At 42.0% G+C, this 19,289-nt stretch overlaps 1 protein-coding gene across 1 annotated transcript in view; it reads right to left on the bottom strand.

The window, feature by feature from the left end:
* The window catches only part of LOC112219885 (E3 ubiquitin-protein ligase rnf213-alpha), a 68,485-nt gene that overhangs the window by 7,899 nt on the left and 41,297 nt on the right, over positions 1 to 19,289 (bottom strand). The window contains exons 39-54 of the mRNA XM_042302719.1: positions 16,783 to 16,952; positions 16,194 to 16,316; positions 15,966 to 16,076; positions 15,620 to 15,862; positions 15,447 to 15,522; positions 14,927 to 14,961; positions 14,715 to 14,815; positions 12,878 to 13,034; positions 7,773 to 7,941; positions 7,054 to 7,142; positions 5,357 to 5,608; positions 4,719 to 4,851; positions 3,090 to 3,173; positions 2,406 to 2,586; positions 1,336 to 1,537; positions 292 to 369 (exon numbers count right to left, since the gene is read on the bottom strand). Of these exons, the coding sequence (XP_042158653.1) occupies positions 292 to 369; positions 1,336 to 1,537; positions 2,406 to 2,586; positions 3,090 to 3,173; positions 4,719 to 4,851; positions 5,357 to 5,608; positions 7,054 to 7,142; positions 7,773 to 7,941; positions 12,878 to 13,034; positions 14,715 to 14,815; positions 14,927 to 14,961; positions 15,447 to 15,522; positions 15,620 to 15,862; positions 15,966 to 16,076; positions 16,194 to 16,316; positions 16,783 to 16,952 (2,204 nt within the window). The remainder of the gene's footprint in view (positions 1 to 291; positions 370 to 1,335; positions 1,538 to 2,405; positions 2,587 to 3,089; positions 3,174 to 4,718; positions 4,852 to 5,356; positions 5,609 to 7,053; positions 7,143 to 7,772; positions 7,942 to 12,877; positions 13,035 to 14,714; positions 14,816 to 14,926; positions 14,962 to 15,446; positions 15,523 to 15,619; positions 15,863 to 15,965; positions 16,077 to 16,193; positions 16,317 to 16,782; positions 16,953 to 19,289) is intronic.

Here is a 19,289-nt window from a genome sequence, read left to right as displayed (position 1 = left end):
TCTTTCCCAGTGTTTTTAGATCTGAAAGAACTAGACAGAATATGGCAGTGGCTCCAAATCCAGTATTTGTGGCAACGTGGAGCCATCATTATATTACTGAAGTCTATCTGGTTCCTTCAGATCTGCAGAAAATGTCACTAAAAAGGTGAAGAAAGCTTCATCTGGTTCATGCCGAGTTAAATAAAGTTTAAATAAATAAAATCCTCTGAAAATGGTGACTCGTCATTTGTGAATGTTTTGGGAAGAAGACACGGCTAACTTATCGTTTTTATAGATTTTAACATGACTTACTTGTTCAATCTTTCCTCTCATGTCCTTCAGAATAATTTCATGAATTCGATCATGTCTGTTCACCAGTGTTGGGATTCCCTGTAGAAACCAATAACGGACATCATGAATAGCTGATAAAAAGTAAATATTTATAGCATCAAGGTTGGGCTGAATTCTGTTTGAAATGTCAAATATTGCTAACTGTGTCTATTTAAAAAAATAACTGTACTTTATTTAAAAATTAATGAATTAAATTGACACCAACGCTGGTGATCATTTAACATTCCTTTTATCCAAACTGACTGACAGTTAACATACAGTATATTCTGACAGTTAACATACAGTATATTCTGACAGTTAACATACAGTATATTCTGACAGTTAACATACAGTATATTCTGACAGTTAACATACAGTATATTCTGACAGTTAACATACAGTATATTCTGACAGTTAACATACAGTATATTCTGACAGTTAACATACAGTATATTCTGACAGTTAACATACAGTATATTCTGACAGTTAACATACAGTATATTCTGTCAGTTAACATACAGTATATTCTGACAGTTAACATACAGTATATTCTGTCAGTTAACATACAGTATATTCTGACAGTTAACATACAGTATATTCTGACAGTTAACATACAGTATATTCTGTCAGTTAACATACAGTATATTCTGACAGTTAACATACAGTATATTCTGTCAGTTAACATACAGTATATTCTGACAGTTAACATACAGTATATTCTGACAGTTAACATACAGTATATTCTGTCAGTTAACATACAGTATATTCTGACAGTTAACATACAGTATATTCTGTCAGTTAACATACAGTATATTCTGACAGTTAACATACAGTATATTCTGTCAGTTAACATACAGTTTATTCTGTCAGTTAACATACAGTTTATTCTGTCAGTTAACATACAGTATATTCTGTCAGTTAACATACAGTATATTCTGTCAGTATACCTCGTCCATTCAGGAATCAAACCCGCGACACTAGTGTTGGATGCGCCATGCTCCTACCAACTGAGCGATTGGCACTCACATTGAGGGTGATGATGGGCCTGCCCTGCAAGAAGCGGGAGAGGATCTGCTGCTGAATGTTGGACAGGTCGTACTCGTGCAGGGTCTCCTTGCCTTGCTTCATGCTGTACTGACAGTTGGACAGGATCAGCGGCAGCAGGTCCCTCTCCAGATCATACTGAATCACATGCAGGTCCGTTAGGTCCGCCGGGCTCACTTTAAAGCTGGGGGAAAGAAAAAGGAAGTCAACAAAATGGCCTGAAACGATGGGGCTGCGGTATCAACAGTATCTGCTTCAGTCTCAATGTGCTGTTCTCTCTCTATATATTTCCCCTCACTCAAATGCAACACTAGGATATTGTAACAAAGCACTAGGATATTGTAACAAAGCACTAGGATATTGTAACAGAGCACTAGGATATTGTAACAAAGCACTAGGATATTGCAACAAAGCACTAGGATATTGCAACAAAGCACTAGGATATTGCAACAAAGCACTAGGATATTGTAACAAAGCACTAGGATATTGCAACAAAGCACTAGGATATTGTAACAAAGCACTAGGATATTGCAACAAAGCACTAGGATATTGCAACAAAGCACTAGGATATTGTAACAAAGCACTAGGATATTGCAACAAAGCACTAGGATATTGCAACAAAGCACTAGGATATGTACTAGGATATTTCAAAACAGATATGCCTTGACATAATGCCAGGATGTGTACTAGGACCACATCAGGGGTAGCAAGGCAAGCAGGCTTACCATTCCCCCAGCGGATGGTTGGGGGAATGGAACATCATTATAATAATTAGTGCACTCCAAATTGACCACCTCTAAGTCCAATAATAGATTGCATTTGAATAAAATTATTTCAGACCTTGATTATATTGAGACACGGTCCATGTCTCTTTTTTTTGTGGGAAATACTTGGCAACAGATTTCATAAAGTAAACTAATTTTTTACTGAATTCCTGGTGATTTTAGTCTTTTTGTACCTAAAAACAAAACTTTTTTTTAAACAATATAATAAAAGAATCACGCATGTTGCTGACCCCTATTTCACACCAAATTAGTACAACATGCATCCACCTAGTCTCCTCTCCAAGGTGCTTGTCCACACAGTAGACCAGCTCGTTCTGCAGGGCGATGAGGTAGCTGACCAGGGCTGTGGAGCAGAGACCAGGACCTTGACGCCGTGGCAACAGGACCTGGAAGTCACTGGTCATGTCCAGATCCTTCCGGCAGAACTCAACAGGGATCTTAATCTCTCCTACAGAACCAAACAAACACATCGTTTCTGATGTTATGGGAACACAATTCGGCTTTAAATCATTATAGCAGAGCCAGGGGGTTATCATTTAATTATTGAGATATTTAGGAGAGTGGAAAGAGGGAATATTTCACATGCTTGGGTTCACTAGGAAGTTGTGCCCTAGGATCTCTTGAGTGCCCAACACACGCTTTCTTTTAAGGTTGCCGTTGTTTGACAAAAACGTTAACAAATATGTACTGAAAATGCGTGTCTGCGAGTAATTATATATCAAATCAAATGTTATTTGTCACATGTGCCGAATACAACAGGTGAAATGCTTCCTTTACAAGCCCTCAACCAACAATGCAGTTTTAAGAAAGTATTTACTAAAATAAACTGAAGTTAAAAATAACTAATAATTAAAGAGCAACAACAAAATAACAGTAGCGAGGCTATATACAGGGGTTACCAGATCACTATTAGACCCCAAATGGTATATGATGCTTTATCTGTGCTATTACCATTGGTTGCCAGCGAGCCCCTAAGCTGATTCCATGTTTTCAGGAAGATGTTGATCCGTTTCTCATGCCAGGCTCTCAGCGGAACTGTGGAAAGATGGACAAAGACCAAACCAATGACACACTTTGGCCTCTATTTAATCCGTGGTGCTGAAGATCTGCTCTAGTAGCGTGATGAACAACTGAAGGCAATGTTCCCGTGGTCGCGGAGACTGCATTCACTGTGAACTGGCATGTGACCTTCAAATTGTAGCGCAGATCTTCTGCGATACGGATTGCATGTAGCCTTTAAAATCTCCTCCAATTCCTTTGGGACACGTTTTACGGAATGCTTACAGAATAGTTGGTAAGCCTGGCTTACTTAAACGTTCACCTAGATTTTGAAATAATGCACATAGGATATTTGCACAGGAAGATGAGTCATTCGCAAACATCTAAAGTTAAGATTGGTCTCAATGCCATTAATTCAGTGGTTCCCAGTCCTGGTCCTTTGGACCCGAGTGGTTTTGGTTTAGTCCTAGCACTAACACAACTCATCAAGCCTTTGATAAGTTGAATCAGGTTGTGGGAGGGCAAAACCAAAAAAGGTACACCCCTTTGGGTTCCAAGGACTAGGACTGGGAAACACTGGATCAATCAGATGATAAAGCACACTCATTCCAGTCCTGGAGGGCAGTCTGTTAGTTTATGTTATTTCCTTTCAATTAGTGTCCAATTAAGAGCCAGACAACCAGGCGAGGTTGTCCAATTAAGACCCCAGACAACCAGGTGAGGTTGTCCAATTAAGACCCCAGACAACCAGGTGAGGTGGTCCAATTAAGACCCAGACAACCAGGTGAGGTTGTCCAATTAAGACCTAGAAAACCAGGTGAGGTGGTCCAATTAAGACCCCAAACAACCAGGTGAGGTGGTCCAATTAAGACCCCAGACAACCAGGTGAGGTGGTCCAATTAAGACCCAGACAACCAGGTGAGGTTGTCCAATTAAGACCCCAGACAACCAGGTGAGGTGGTCCAATTAAGACCCAGACAACCAGGTGAGGTTGTCCAATTAAGACCTAGAAAACCAGGTGAGGTGGTCCAATTAAGACCCCAGACAACCAGGTGAGGTGGTCCAATTAAGACCCCAGACAACCAGGTGAGGTGGTCCAATTAAGACCCAGACAACCAGGTGAGGTTGTCCAATTAAGACCTAGACAACCAGGTGAGGTTGTCCAATTAAGAGCCCAGACAACCAGGTGAGGTTGTCCAATTAAGAGCCCAGACAACCAGGTGAGGTTGTCCAATTAAGAGCCCAGACAACCAGGTGAGGTTGTCCAATTAAGAGCCCAGACAACCAGGTGAGGTTGTCCAATTAAGAGCCCAGACAACCAGGTGAGGTTGTCCAATTAAGAGCCCAGACAACCAGGTGAGGATGTCCAATTAAGACTCCAGACAAGCAGGTGAGGTTGTCAAATTAAGACCCCAGACAACCAGGTGAGGTTGTCCAATTAAGACCCCAGACAACGAGATGAGGGGAGTTCCTAACTCATCAGTGACCTTCATTGATCAATCAAGTACAAGCGAGAAGTGAAAGCCCACAGACACTCGGTCGGTCCTCCATGGAATGAGTTTGACACCTGTGTTATAGTACCTGATTCCTGACTCTGGAGGAATTTGGCAATGGTGCCGTGGGACAGATCAGTCACATTCCGACACGTCTTCACTAGATTTCTCTGCAGTTCCAGGATGTCAGTGATGAACTTCAGCAACCGCAGCTCTGCCTCCTGCAACCAATCACAGGGTTCAGTAAAATATCTGCTGACAGACTGCAATCAATCACAAGGTATAGAACTACTGACAGGGAAAACCATATAAGGCCTATACATGCTGAGCAGCTAAGGTTATGATTGAAAAGAAAGTCAGAGCCCAACAATACAAATGAGGCCTGTTCACATTTAACACGGCAGGCTTTTAATCTGTCATCACTGAGCAAGCTTTTCCTTTTTTCAATGTTCATTTGCTCTCAATGACATAACATAGCCGGGCCTCCCGAGTGATGCAGCAGCCCAAGGCACTGCATCGCAGTGCTAGAGGCGTCACTACAGACCCGGGTTCTGTCCGGGCTGTATCACAACCCGGCCGTGATCGGGAGTCCCATAGGGCGGCGCACAATTGGCTCAGTGTCGTCCGAGTTAGAGGAGGATTTGGCCGGGGTAGGCCGTCATTGTGAATAATAATTTGTTTTTAACTGACTTGCCTAGTTAAATAAAGGTGAAATAAACCTCTTACCTTGTGCAGGAACCTCCAGAGCACTGGCAGGGTGTTTTCTCCGTCGTTCTGCTCCACAACGCGGGTGAGGCTGAGCAGGGACACCCTCTCCCTGCAGTTCCACACCGCTGAGCTGTGGATCTGGGAGTTGTGGGGCAGCAAGGTCAGGAACAAGCGTGGCTCCGGAGACAACACCCTCATGATAGGGTTGGAGGACATCCTTGAGTCATCCCTGATAAAGGCATTCACCTCTTGCAGACGCCGATCCAGGTCCTGGAGACGTGATAGGAGGAGACAGCCAGCGGGGTAATTGAACCACAATTCCAAATTGACACCTGTCTCCTATGTACATCTAGTAGGGTTGGGCTTAATTCAGAATTCAGAATGCCTCATTAATTAAAATGTAATTATTGTATTGAAGTAGTAAACAGGATATAGAATTACAATTCAAATTTTAATTAAAGGAAATATAATTGAATTCAGTGAAATTTAAATGCCTGTTCTATTCTATATTAGGTGTTGTCTATACAAATATACGTTGTACATAAAAACACCAAACACGTCATTCATACATGCATATGAAATATTGTTGAAACAATTGATTTTCAGGACCAACTTAAAATAAATGATCAAGGAAAACAAAACCTGTATGCAAATATTCTAAATTATTATATTCCATTAACCACCTAAATTTTTGTTCAATATGGGGAAAATACAACATTTCCCAGAGTGCATTAGTTTAACCCACAACTTGACCCTTAGGCCTTCAAAAAGAAGCCAAACAAATGAGATCTATAAACTGATTATACCAAACATTAAGAACACCTGATTTTTCCATGACAGACTGACCAGGTGAATCCAGGTGAAAGCGATGATCCCTTATTGATGTCACTTGTTAAATCCACTTCAAATCAGTGTAGATGAAGGGGAGGAGACGGGTTAAAGAAGGAGTTTTAAGCCTTGAGACAATTTGAGACATGGATGGTGTGTGAGTGCCATTCAGAGGGTGAATGGACAAGACAAAATATTTAAGTGCCTTTTGAACAGGGGTATGGTAGTAGGTGCCAGGAGCACTGGTTTGAGTGTGTCAAGAACTGCAATGCTGCTGGGTTTTTCACGCTCAACAATTACTCGTTTATATAAAAAAATGGTCCACCACCCAAAGGACATCCAGCCAACTTGACACAACTGTGGGAAGCATTGGAGTCAACATCCTTGTGGAATGCTTTCAATACCTTGTAGAGTCGATGCCCCAACAAATTGAGGGGCAAAAGGAAGGGGTGGTGCAACTCAATATTAGGAATTGGTGCCGTGGGACAGATCAGTCACATTCCGACACGTCTTCGACCAGATTTCTCTGTAGTTCCAGGATGTCAGTGATGAACTTTACCAACCGCAGAAAATCTTTTCTCAAATTCTAATACTGCATCAGGTGGTGTGTGGTTGATTTTCAATTTGAATTCCAACTCACGAGTTGAATGGGAGTCAATTACAAAACTCTGAATTCCGGGCCCAACCCTGACTTCTAGGTAATTCTGTCAACCTTAATAAAATCAATATGGAAAACAAGGTAGAGCTACAATCATTATCGCTTATACCAACCCAATCCTGCAATTAGAACTGGGAATTATATGAATTTAAAAAACACATCTGTTCTAGATGGTCGGCTCATAAAAAGGCAGTAAAAACTGTTTTTCTGGTATCATGTTTTTATTTACCTTCAGCTGAGGGGAGATTATTTCATTACCGACTGTCATCTCCCAGTGGTTTCTGGCCTCTTTGGTAGAGAGATGATTATCAGCACACCCTGAGGAGAGAAGTTTAAACTGTACATAATCTGATTCCAGTGACAAACACTGACAACAAGGACCAGAACCAACGGACACATCTTGACCTAATATCATCTCCCTTAATATCGGCAAGAAAAGATTGTAGAAAATAAATACTACAAATACTGAGATATATATATATATTTTTTTAAATTTGCGGGAAAAATTATATTTGATACTAATACAATTGCTCAAAGAAAGAGATTTTTTTTTAAAACAAGTAATAAAACAAATCTAGAAAAACAATAAGGGTAAAAATGATTGGTACCCCTGTTTTCAATACTCCAGCACCCACCCCCTGATACTGAGCCTTTTTTCTAAAACGTTATGAAATCGTAGAACACATTGGGAGGGATTTTAGACCATTCCTCCATACAGAATCTCTCCAGATACGTGATATTCTTCATCTGCTCTTATGGACTACCCTCTTTAATTCAAACCACAGGTTTTCAACGGGGTTCAAGTCCCGGAGACTGAGATGGCCATTGTAAAATGTTAATTTGTTGATTTGGCTAAAATGTCATGGCAGGGCAGCAGGTAGCCTAGCGGGTCGAGCGTTGGGCCAGTAACCGAAAGGTGAAAAATGAAAAAATTGAACTGCGCCTTACCACGACGGTGAGGCTTCAGTAGGCTACTGATCATCAGGTGGATGGCATTGACTGTGTCATCTCTCCCCTTCCCCATAAACCTAATCACGTGTTCCATGTCCTTCAGCAGGTGACCCATGAGGAACAAACTGGGGTCAGCGACTTGGGGCTTGATGATAGCAGCAATGGCCTATCAAAGACAAAGAAAGACCGAGATAAGACACTAGGAACCAACTCCTTCTCCTAGCTCCTTATCCACTGAATAGGGTAGGGACTAGCTCCTTATCCACTGAATAGGGTAGGGACTAGCTCCTTATCCACTGAATAGGGTAGGGACTAGCTCCTTATCCACTGAATAGGGTAGGGACTAGCTCCTTATCCACTGAATAGGGTAGGAACCAACTCCTTCTCCTAGCTCCTTATCCACTGAATAGGGTAGGAACCAACTCCTTCTCCTAGCTCAGTATCCACTGAATAGGGTAGGAACCAACTCCTTCTCCTAGCTCAGTATCCACTGAATAGGGTAGGGACTAGCTCCTTATCCACTGAATAGGATAGGGACTAGCTCCTTATCCACTGAATAGGGTAGGAACCAACTCCTTCTCCTAGCTCCTTATCCACTGAATAGGGTAGGAACCAACTCCTTCTCCTAGCTCCTTATCCACTGAATAGGGTAGGAACCAACTCCTTCTCCTAGCTCAGTATCCACTGAATAGGGTAGGAACCAACTCCTTCTCCTAGCTCAGTATCCACTGAATAGGGTAGGAACCAACTCCTTCTCCTAGCTCCTTAGCCACTGAATAGGGTAGGAACCAACTCCTTCTCCTAGCTCAGTATCCACTGAATAGGATAGGAACCAACTCCTTCTCCTAGCTCAGTATCCACTGAATAGGGTAGGGACTAGCTCCTTATCCACTGAATAGGGTAGGGACTAGCTCCTTATCCACTGAATAGGATAGGGACTAGCTCCTTATCCACTGAATAGGGTAGGGACTAGCTCCCACTGAATAGGATAGGAACCACTATGAATAGGGTAGGGACCAACTCCTTCTCCTAGCTCCTTATCCACTGAATAGGATAGGAACCAACTCCTTCTCCTAGACCACTGAGCTCCTTATCCACTGAATAGGGTAGGGACTAGCTCCTTATCCACTGAATAGGGTAGGGACTAGCTCCTTATCCACTGAATAGGATAGGGACTAGCTCCTTATCCACTGAATAGGGTAGGGACTAGCTCCTTATCCACTGAATAGGGTAGGGACTAGCTCCTTATCCACTGAATAGGGTAGGGACTAGCTCCTTATCCACTGAATAGGGTAGGGACTAGCTCCTTATCCACTGAATAGGGTAGGGACTAGCTCCTTATCCACTGAATAGGGTAGGGACTAGCTCCTTATCCACTGAATAGGGTAGGGACTAGCTCCTTATCCACTGAATAGGGTAGGGACTAGCTCCTTATCCACTGAATAGGGTAGGGACTAGCTCCTTATCCACTGAATAGGGTAGGGACTAGCTCCTTATCCACTGAATAGGGTAGGGACTAGCTCCTTATCCACTGAATAGGGTAGGGACTAGCTCCTTATCCACTGAATAGGGTAGGGACTAGCTCCTTATCCACTGAATAGGGTAGGGACTAGCTCCTTATCCACTGAATAGGGTAGGGACTAGCTCCTTATCCACTGAATAGGGTAGGGACTAGCTCTTTATCCACTGAATAGGGTAGGACTAGTTCCTTATCCACTGAATAGGATAGGGACTAGCTCCTTATCCACTGAATAGGGTAGGGACTAGCTCCTTATCCACTGAATAGGATAGGGACTAGCTCCTTATCCACTGAATAGGGTAGGGACTAGCTCCTTATCCACTGAATAGGATAGGGACTAGCTCCTTATCCACTGAATAGGGTAGGGACTAGCTCCTTATCCACTGAATAGGGTAGGGACTGAGCTCCTTATCCACTGAATAGGGTAGGGACTAGTTCCTTATCCACTGAATAGGATAGGGACTAGCTCCTTATCCACTGAATAGGATAGGGACTAGCTCCTTATCCACTGAATAGGATAGGGACTAGCTCCTTATCCACTGAATAGGGTAGCTCCTTATCCACTGAGGGACTAGCTCCTTATCCACTGAATAGGGTAGGGACTAGCTCCTTATCCACTGAATAGGGGACTAGCTCCTTATCCACTGAATAGGGTAGGGACTAGCTCCTTATCCACTGAATAGGGTAGGGACTAGCTCCTTATCCACTGAATAGGGTAGGGACTAGCTCCTTATCCACTGAATAGGGTAGGGACTAGCTCCTTATCCACTGAATAGGGTAGGGACTAGTTCCTTATCCACTGAATAGGGTAGGGACTAGTTCCTTATCCACTGAATAGGATAGGGACTAGCTCCTTATCCACTGAATAGGATAGGGACTAGCTCCTTAGCCACTGAATAGGATAGGGACTAGCTCCTTAGCCACTGAATAGGATAGGGACTAGCTCCTTATCCACTGAATAGGATAGGGACTAGCTCCTTATCCACTGAATAGGGAGGGACTAGCTCCTTATCCACTGAATAGGGTAGGGACTAGCTCCTTATCCACTGAATAGGGTAGGGACTAGCTCCTTATCCACTGAATAGGGTAGGGACTAGCTCCTTATCCACTGAATAGGGTAGGGACTAGCTCCTTATCCACTGAATAGGGTAGGGACTAGCTCCTTATCCACTGAATAGGGTAGGGACTAGCTCCTTATCCACTGAATAGGGTAGGGACTAGCTCCTTATCCACTGAATAGGGTAGGGACTAGCTCTTTATCCACTGAATAGGGTAGGGACTAGTTCCTTATCCACTGAATAGGATAGGGACTAGCTCCTTATCCACTGAATAGGATAGGGACTAGCTCCTTAGCCACTGAATAGGATAGGGACTAGCTCCTTAGCCACTGAATAGGATAGGGACTAGCTCCTTATCCACTGAATAGGGTAGGGACTAGCTCCTTATCCACTGAATAGGGTAGGGACTAGCTCCTTATCCACTGAATAGGGTAGGGACTAGCTCCTTATCCACTGAATAGGGTAGGGACTAGCTCCTTATCCACTGAATAGGGTAGGGACTAGCTCCTTATCCACTGAATAGGGTAGGGACTAGTTCCTTATCCACTGAATAGGATAGGGACTAGCTCCTTATCCACTGAATAGGGTAGGGACTAGCTCCTTATCCACTGAATAGGATAGGGACTAGCTCCTTATCCACTGAATAGGGTAGGGACTAGCTCCTTAGCCACTGAATAGGGTAGGGACTAGCTCCTTATCCACTGAATAGGGTAGGGACTAGCTCCTTATCCACTGAATAGGGTAGGGACTAGTTCCTTATCCACTGAATAGGATAGGGACTAGCTCCTTATCCACTGAATAGGGTAGGGACTAGCTCCTTATCCACTGAATAGGATAGGGACTAGCTCCTTATCCACTGAATAGGATAGGGACTAGCTCCTTAGCCACTGAATAGGATAGGGACTAGCTCCTTATCCACTGAATAGGGTAGGGACTAGCTCCTTATCCACTGAATAGGGTAGGGACTAGCTCCTTATCCACTGAATAGGGTAGGGACTAGCTCCTTATCCACTGAATAGGGTAGGGACTAGCTCCTTATCCACTGAATAGGGTAGGGACTAGCTCCTTATCCACTGAATAGGGTAGGGTCTAACTCCTTATCCACTGAATAGGGTAGGGTCTAGCTCCTCATCCACTGAATAGGGTAGGGTCTAGCTCCTTATCCACTGAATAGGGTAGGGTCTAGCTCCTCATCCACTGAATAGGGTAGGGACTAGCTCCTTATCCACTGAATAGGGTAGGGACTAGCTCCTTATCCACTGAATAGGGTAGGGACTAGCTCCTTATCCACTGAATAGGGTAGGGTCTAGCTCCTTATCCACTGAATAGGGTAGGGACTAGCTCCTTATCCACTGAATAGGGTAGGGACTAGCTCCTCATCCACTGAATAGGGTAGGGACTAGCTCCTCATCCACTGAATAGGGTAGGGACTAGCTCCTCATCCACTGAATAGGATAGGGACTAGCTCCTTATCCACTGAATAGGGTAGGGACTAGCTCCTCATCCACTGAATAGGGTAGGGACTAGCTCCTTATCCACTGAATAGGGTAGGGACTAGCTCCTTATCCACTGAATAGGATAGGGACTAGCTCCTTATCCACTGAATAGGATAGGGTCTAGCTCCTTATCCACTGAATAGGGTAGGGTCTAGCTCCTTATCCACTGAATAGGGTAGGGACTAGCTCCTTAGCCACTGAATAGGGTAGGGACTAGCTCTTTATCCACTGAATAGGATAGGGTCTAGCTCCTTATCCACTGAATAGGGTAGGGACTAGCTCCTTAGCCACTGAATAGGGTAGGGACTAGCTCTTTATCCACTGAATAGGATAGGGTCTAGCTCCTTATCCACTGAATAGGGTAGGGACTAGCTCCTTATCCACTGAATAGGGTAGGGACTAGCTCCTTATCCACTGAATAGGGTAGGGACTAGCTCCTTATCCACTGAATAGGGTAGGGACTAGCTCTTTATCCACTGAATAGGGTAGGGACTAGCTCCTTATCCACTGAATAGGGTAGGGTCTAGCTCCTTATCCACTGAATAGGGTAGGGACTAGCTCCTTATCCACTGAATAGGATAGGGTCTAGCTCCTTATCCACTGAATAGGGTAGGGACTAGCTCCTTAGCCACTGAATAGGGTAGGGACTAGCTCTTTATCCACTGAATAGGGTAGGGTCTAGCTCCTTATCCACTGAATAGGATAGGGACTAGCTCCTTATCCACTGAATAGGGTAGGGACTACGGGAAAGAGCTAGGGGTTTCTGAACGGGCCACTGCCACTAAGGCAGGTGTACTGTAAGAAGCAAAATGTCACGTCACAGCTAAACAAACCTGCCGGTTATCAACTTAAAGCCAGGGATAATTCCTTAATTGAAGTCTATGGACAAGAAAAGACAGAGGAAAAAAGTATCTGCTGTCTCTCCCTGTCCATAGACTGCTTTCAAGGTAAGGAAACATATTTGAGTGAACTGTCCCTTTAAATCACACAAATCCATAGGTCCCTCTAGTATGATTTGCCGCGTTGTACCTGTGGGTTACTTCTGGCTCCTAGTAGCATGGCTATGTGGGTGAGAAGCCGGACCAGGTTGAAAGGAACAGAGGACATGCTCTTTGTGTCCTGCATGTCTGGGTGGTCCCTCCGTCGAGGGTCTCCCAGGACGTGGCCAGTCTCAGTACTGTCACCTCTTATGAAAAGACAAGAAAAAATGGTTTTCATTCTTCAGTACTGTGACTCATTAAAAGCCTCACTTGGGAAATTACATATATATTTATGATGTTTTGGGTTTCTACTAACCATGTGTATGTGACCAATACAATTTGATTTGATAAAGTGTACATATTTGATAACTGTAATATCATTAGTTGTGTTCCAACATTCCCTCCATCTTGTACCACTATCAGTTGTTTATAAGTTTTGGTTCCAGTAGTTTATATTTTTTTTCTAAAGAGATTATCAGTTGGATCGGCAAGATTTTCTATATTTTACCGATCATATGAAAAATATATATTTTTTGACTCAAATAGGGTTCCCTCAAGATTTCTCTGATGTCCGAACGATTTCAAATCGAAATGTCTTGATATGAAACTATTAAGTTGCATGTATTTGAAAATATCTACATTTATTTCCTATTACCGAGTCATTTACAGTTGCTATACCTTACGTTTTCAATGTAGACTTTAAGCAAGTGTGTTTTAGGCCACTCTAAGGCACTGCATCTCAGTGCTTGAGGAGTCACTACAGACACCCTGGTTCGAATCCAGGCTGTATCACATCCGGTCGTGATTGGGAGTCCCATAGGGTGGCGCACAATTGGCCCAGCATCTTCCGGGTTTGTCCAGGGTAGGGTTTAGCTGGGTTAGGCCATCATTGTAAATAAGAATTTGTTCTTAACTGACTTGCCTAGTTAAATAAAAGGTTGAATTTACATTTTTTAAATAATGAAAAGCTATCCAAGGATTGTTCCATACTGTTGTGTTTTTAGCAAGTGACATAAGTTTTCATTTTCTTCCATATTGTATACTATGAAGTTAATGTTCTTAGCTTTATCCTTTGATAATACACCTCAAAATATTCTAGGAGTGAGCAGGCACATCTTCAATATGTACCCAAATTGTTCCGCTTTAGGGCCTTTAAGTCTGGAAGGTTAAAAATCCCCCTCTGACTTAGTTGTAAAAGATATCCAATTCATTTGATTTGCCCTTGTAAAAGTTTGTCATGACTGAGTATACTTTAGAGAATATCTTCGGTGGGGTAATTGGTATTATTGCTACAAACATAAAAGCATTCTGAAGAGGTTTATTCTAACTAAGATCTATGGGAAGATTGATCCATTTCATTGGCTTTCATGTTGTTGAGTAATGGGATAAAGTTATCTTAAAATATTAATTAAGCATAATTAACTATTTCATGTGTTGTGGTCCACTTAAAGGACAGCTGTAGATTGTGAGTTATTATACATTTTTCCTATTGACTTTTTAATTTTTTTTAAAATTCACATTATTTTATATCCTAATCAGTCTATAACCGCGATCAGTCTATAACCGCGATCAGTCTATAACCGCGATCAGTCTATAACCGCGATCAGTCTATAACCGCGATCAGTCTATAACCGCGATCAGTCTATATTCTAGATCAGTCTATAAACGTTATAACAATGAACCATAGCCTGTAGGCCATGTCCCTGGCAGATACATTCAACAGGAAAAATATATTATTAATTTATTTTCAACAATAATTTTTTGATACGGATTTCAAAATCATCCTTCCTCCAAAGGACTTTTCTATGGATTTCATTTCAGATAGATCCCCCCCCAAAAAATCATAAATATCCATGAGTCAATCTCGTATAGAATTGCCCACTTACCGGATCTGAGCAGTAGTGAAGCCCGCGACAGGATTGTGGCTGCGCCCTCCGATCTCAGCTCCACAGTCCACACAACGGCTCGTCTCCATGGGCTTGCCACACTGAGGTGGGGGGGTTAGAGAGGAGAGGACGAGGGACATGATTGAAGGAAATGTAACTACAGTCATGATAGGCCACACTTCTTAACCCAGAATCAACTCAATTCTACATACCTCACCAATGGCGCAAGGGTGACCATTCGGACAATCTGTGGGGTGTAGAAGTGAGCACAATGACAGATCATTTTTGGCAAGGGAAAAATAAGGGGGGGGGGGGGTCTTCATGGGTTCATGGAACAAAAAGACCGCACAAAAAACTAGAATGTATAAAAGGTATAACGAATAACAAAATTAAATTAAATTCAATTCAATTCAAGGGGCTTTATTACCATGGGAAACGTGTGTTAACATTGGCAAAGCAAGTGAGGTAGATAATATACAAAAGTGAACAATAAACAATAAAAATTAACAGTAAACATTACACATACAAAAGTTTCAAAACAATAAAGACAATGTAAACCAAAATCTATGATGCCTGAAGAAGCAAGCCTGAAATGCCATAGTCATTTTGTTACTCTTGTTTCTCTGGGACTTTTGAGTTTTGTAACATGCATTTACCCATTATAACTTTCAGCATTCTAGTTTTCGCTGTTACTTGTTTTTTAATTTTTTTATTGACTGAAACAATACTTACTGTACCACGACATCCCTCTAATGGCCTGGCGTACAACTGCAAGCATATCCTCGGGCATGGTGGGTATGAAGGCTCTCTGTTATTAAAAGTAATACATATATTTAATTGAGTGATTTATGCTGAAGAACAATAGGTTCACTGCAGACTGTAGGGAGCAGACAAGGGGAACACACCTGCATGTTAGTAGGGAAAAGAGCCAGCTGCTGGAGGGGTATCAGTAGGTCCTGGTTCCCACAGAGCAGCACTGCAGACAAGTGGATGGCCAGCTCCACCACCACCCACTGGGCACCAGAGGCCCCAGTCTGGACAGTCAGGGGACCCAGCCGGTTGGCTACCAGGTCCAGGGCGAATTCCTTCACATTTCGGCTTGCAAGAAACGTTGAGGCCTCGATGAAATCCACCAGTGTTTGACAAAACTAGGAAAAGAAAACGGAACATTAAACAAAGATGCTGTATGCAGAGACAAGCCGTATATGAGATGAACGTAGCTACAGTATTACCTCCATGGGCTCTTCTTACCTCAGAGTTTGGATGGAGGTTAGGATTGGCTGCTCTATAGAGACAGGTGACTTCTCTGAACAGAGCCAAAAGCAGGTATATTGTCCTCTTATTTTTTGGACACGAAGAACCCTACACACATTACCGGAACAAATAAATAATGCTTATGCTTGTAAACGGGATAGAACAATTATTCAGACATGTAAAATCACTGACTTCAATTTGCTATCTCTATGAGCCTTTCAATACCTTACAAGCACGATCTATATCCTTAATTTTGCCCTCCAGTATTGCTTTGGCAACCACATCTCGGATAGTCTTATAATCCTCTCCACAAGCAAGATACTGGTCAATCTGGCTGCCATCTTGATTCTGAAAGACAGGGAAATTAATGTAGGTGATGAGTGTGGATGAGATGAGTCCTCCCCCCCCATTTTTAAATTGAATTTATATTTTTTATTTAACCTTTATTTAAAGCACAGAAAAGCTTGAAAAACTTTCTAGAAATTCAATCAGTTAATTACACACGAACAGATGTGTTATATAATTAATTGAATAGAGCGCCACATACAAGGTTAATCAAATCAAAAGTTCAAATCAAATGTATTTATAAAGCCCTTCTTACATCAGCTGTCGTCACAAAGTGCTGTACAGAAACCCAGCCTTAAATTTTTTTTTAAAAACAGCAAGCAATGCAGGTGTAGAAGCACGTAGAAGGTTAATCTTCTTATAGGTAGATTGTTTATATTGTCACATACACCGGAGAGGGGCAGTGATGTGCGTTTTTTTACAGGGTCAGCCATAGTAGTACGGCGCCCCCTGAATACAAAACCAGTACCTTCTGCAGGACCTCGCGAGGGAACAGCCACTGCATATCTGCCACTGTCAGGAAGTGTTGGACATACTCCACTCCGTGCTGGTTGCAGATCTTACGGATCAGGTAGACCCGATACCAGTCATTCCCACTGCGCTTACACAGTTCTCCCACGCTGGTCAGGAATTCTCTCTCTGATGGACCATAAATGAGGTTAGAAAAAGAAAGAAGTGCAACTTACTTGAAAATATATGCACATTTTACCCAATGCCCTGAATGAAAACACTATATAAACCAGATCAATGATACCCAATGCCCTGGATGAAAACACTATATAAACCAGATCAATGATACCCAATGCCCTGGATGAAAACACTATATAAACCAGATCAATGATACCCAATGCCCTGGATGAAAACACTATATAAACCAGATCAATGATACCCAATGCCCTGAATGAAAACACTATATAAACCAGATCAATGATACCCAATGCCCTGAATGAAAACACTATATAAACCAGATCAATGATACCCAATGCCCTGGATGAAAACACTATATAAACCAGATCAATGATACCCAATGCCCTGAATGAAAACACTATATAAACCAGATCAATGATACCCAATGCCCTGGATGAAAACACTATATAAACCAGATCAATGATACCCAATGCCTGAATGAAAACACTATATAAACCAGATCAATGATACCCAATGCCTGAATGAAAACACTATATAAACCAGATCAATGATACCAATGCCTGAATGAAAACACTATATAAACCAGATCAATGATACCCAATGCCCTGAATGAAAACACTATATAAACCAGATCAATGATACCCAATGCCTGAATGAAAACACTATATAAACCAGATCAATGATACCCAATGCCTGAATGAAAACACTATATAAACCAGATCAATGATACCCAATGCCCTGGATGAAAACACTATATAAACCAGATCAATGATACCCAATGCCTGAATGAAAACACTATATAAACCAAATCAATGATACCCAAAGCCCTGAATGAAAACACTATATAAACCAGATCAATGATACCCAATGCCTGAATGAAAACACTATATAAACCAGATCAATGATAACCAATGCCTGAATGAAAACACTATATAAACCAGATCAATGATACCCAATGCCCTGCCTGATGAAAACACTATATAAACCAGATCAATGATACCCAATGCCCTGGATGAAAACACTATATAAACCAGATCAATGATACCCAATGCCCTGGATGAAAACACTATATAAACCAGATCAGATCAATGATACCCAATGCCCTGGAATGAAAACACTATATAAACCAGATCAATGATACCCAATGCCCTGGATGAAAACACTATCTAAACCAGATCAATGATACCCAATGCCCTGAATGAAAACACTATATAAACCAGATCAATGATGTGAATCCTCACTGTTTGCATAGATAACCAAGTACCAGCCAACCTCTCATGATTACATTGTTAATACCTTCTGTCATGTGAAATTTCACACAGATTGGGTAGAAAACATGTGTACAGACAGTATAGCATTTTTGGGTAGAGTATGTGTACAGACAGTATAGCATTTTTAAACCAGGTAGAGTATGTGTACAGACAGTATAGCATTTTTGGGTAGAACACTATGATCAATGTACAGACAGTATAGCATTTTTGGGTAGAGTATGTGTACAGACAGTATAGCATTTTTGGGTAGAGTATGTGTACAGACAGTATAGCATTTTTTGGGTAGAGTACATGATTGCATCAGAGTATAGACCATTTTTTAAACTTAATCTAGATAGGGTTGCATAATGCTATATTCCCAAGGATTTTAGAAATAAGTAGGTAATTACCAGGTCATTTTTGGAAATCTATGGAAACCTTAGGAATTTCTACGTAAGTTATTTTAGACTTGATCTGCGTGCCCCCTTTATCTATGAGCGAAACGTAGACAAGGGCTCATCAAGGGACAGATCAAAAAACAAGTTCACGTTCGTGCAGGCTGAGACAAAAAAAGGTACCCCAGGCAGCAGAAATGACTGAAAGAATGCTGGCCATGTCATTGATTGGGGCGGCAGGTAGCCTAGTGGTTAGAGCGTTGGACTAGTAACCGAAAGGTTGCTAGATTGAATCCCCGAGCTGACATGGTAACAATATGCAATGTTCTGCCCTGAACAGGCAGTTAACCCACTGAACAGGCAGTTAACCCACTGTTCCTAGGCCGTCATTGTAAATGTGGATTTGTTCTTAACTGACTTGCCTAGTTAACCTTTATTTAACTAGGCAAGTCAGTTCAGAACAAATTCTTATTTTAAATGACGGCCTAGGAACAGTGGGTTAACTGCCTGTTCAGTGGGTTAACTGCAACCTTCCGGTTACTAGTCCAACACTCTAACCACTAGGCTACCCTGCCGCCCCAAATGAAGGTAAAATATATATATATATATATATTTTATAAATTGATACTGTGGACAGTAATATATGTAGCTAGAATACATTAAACCAGTATACCATGCCTGGA

This window comes from Oncorhynchus tshawytscha, linkage group LG20 (assembly GCF_018296145.1).
Source record: "Oncorhynchus tshawytscha isolate Ot180627B linkage group LG20, Otsh_v2.0, whole genome shotgun sequence".
Classification (NCBI taxonomy): domain Eukaryota; kingdom Metazoa; phylum Chordata; class Actinopteri; order Salmoniformes; family Salmonidae; genus Oncorhynchus; species Oncorhynchus tshawytscha.
This window is presented reverse-complemented; position numbering and strand designations above follow the sequence as displayed.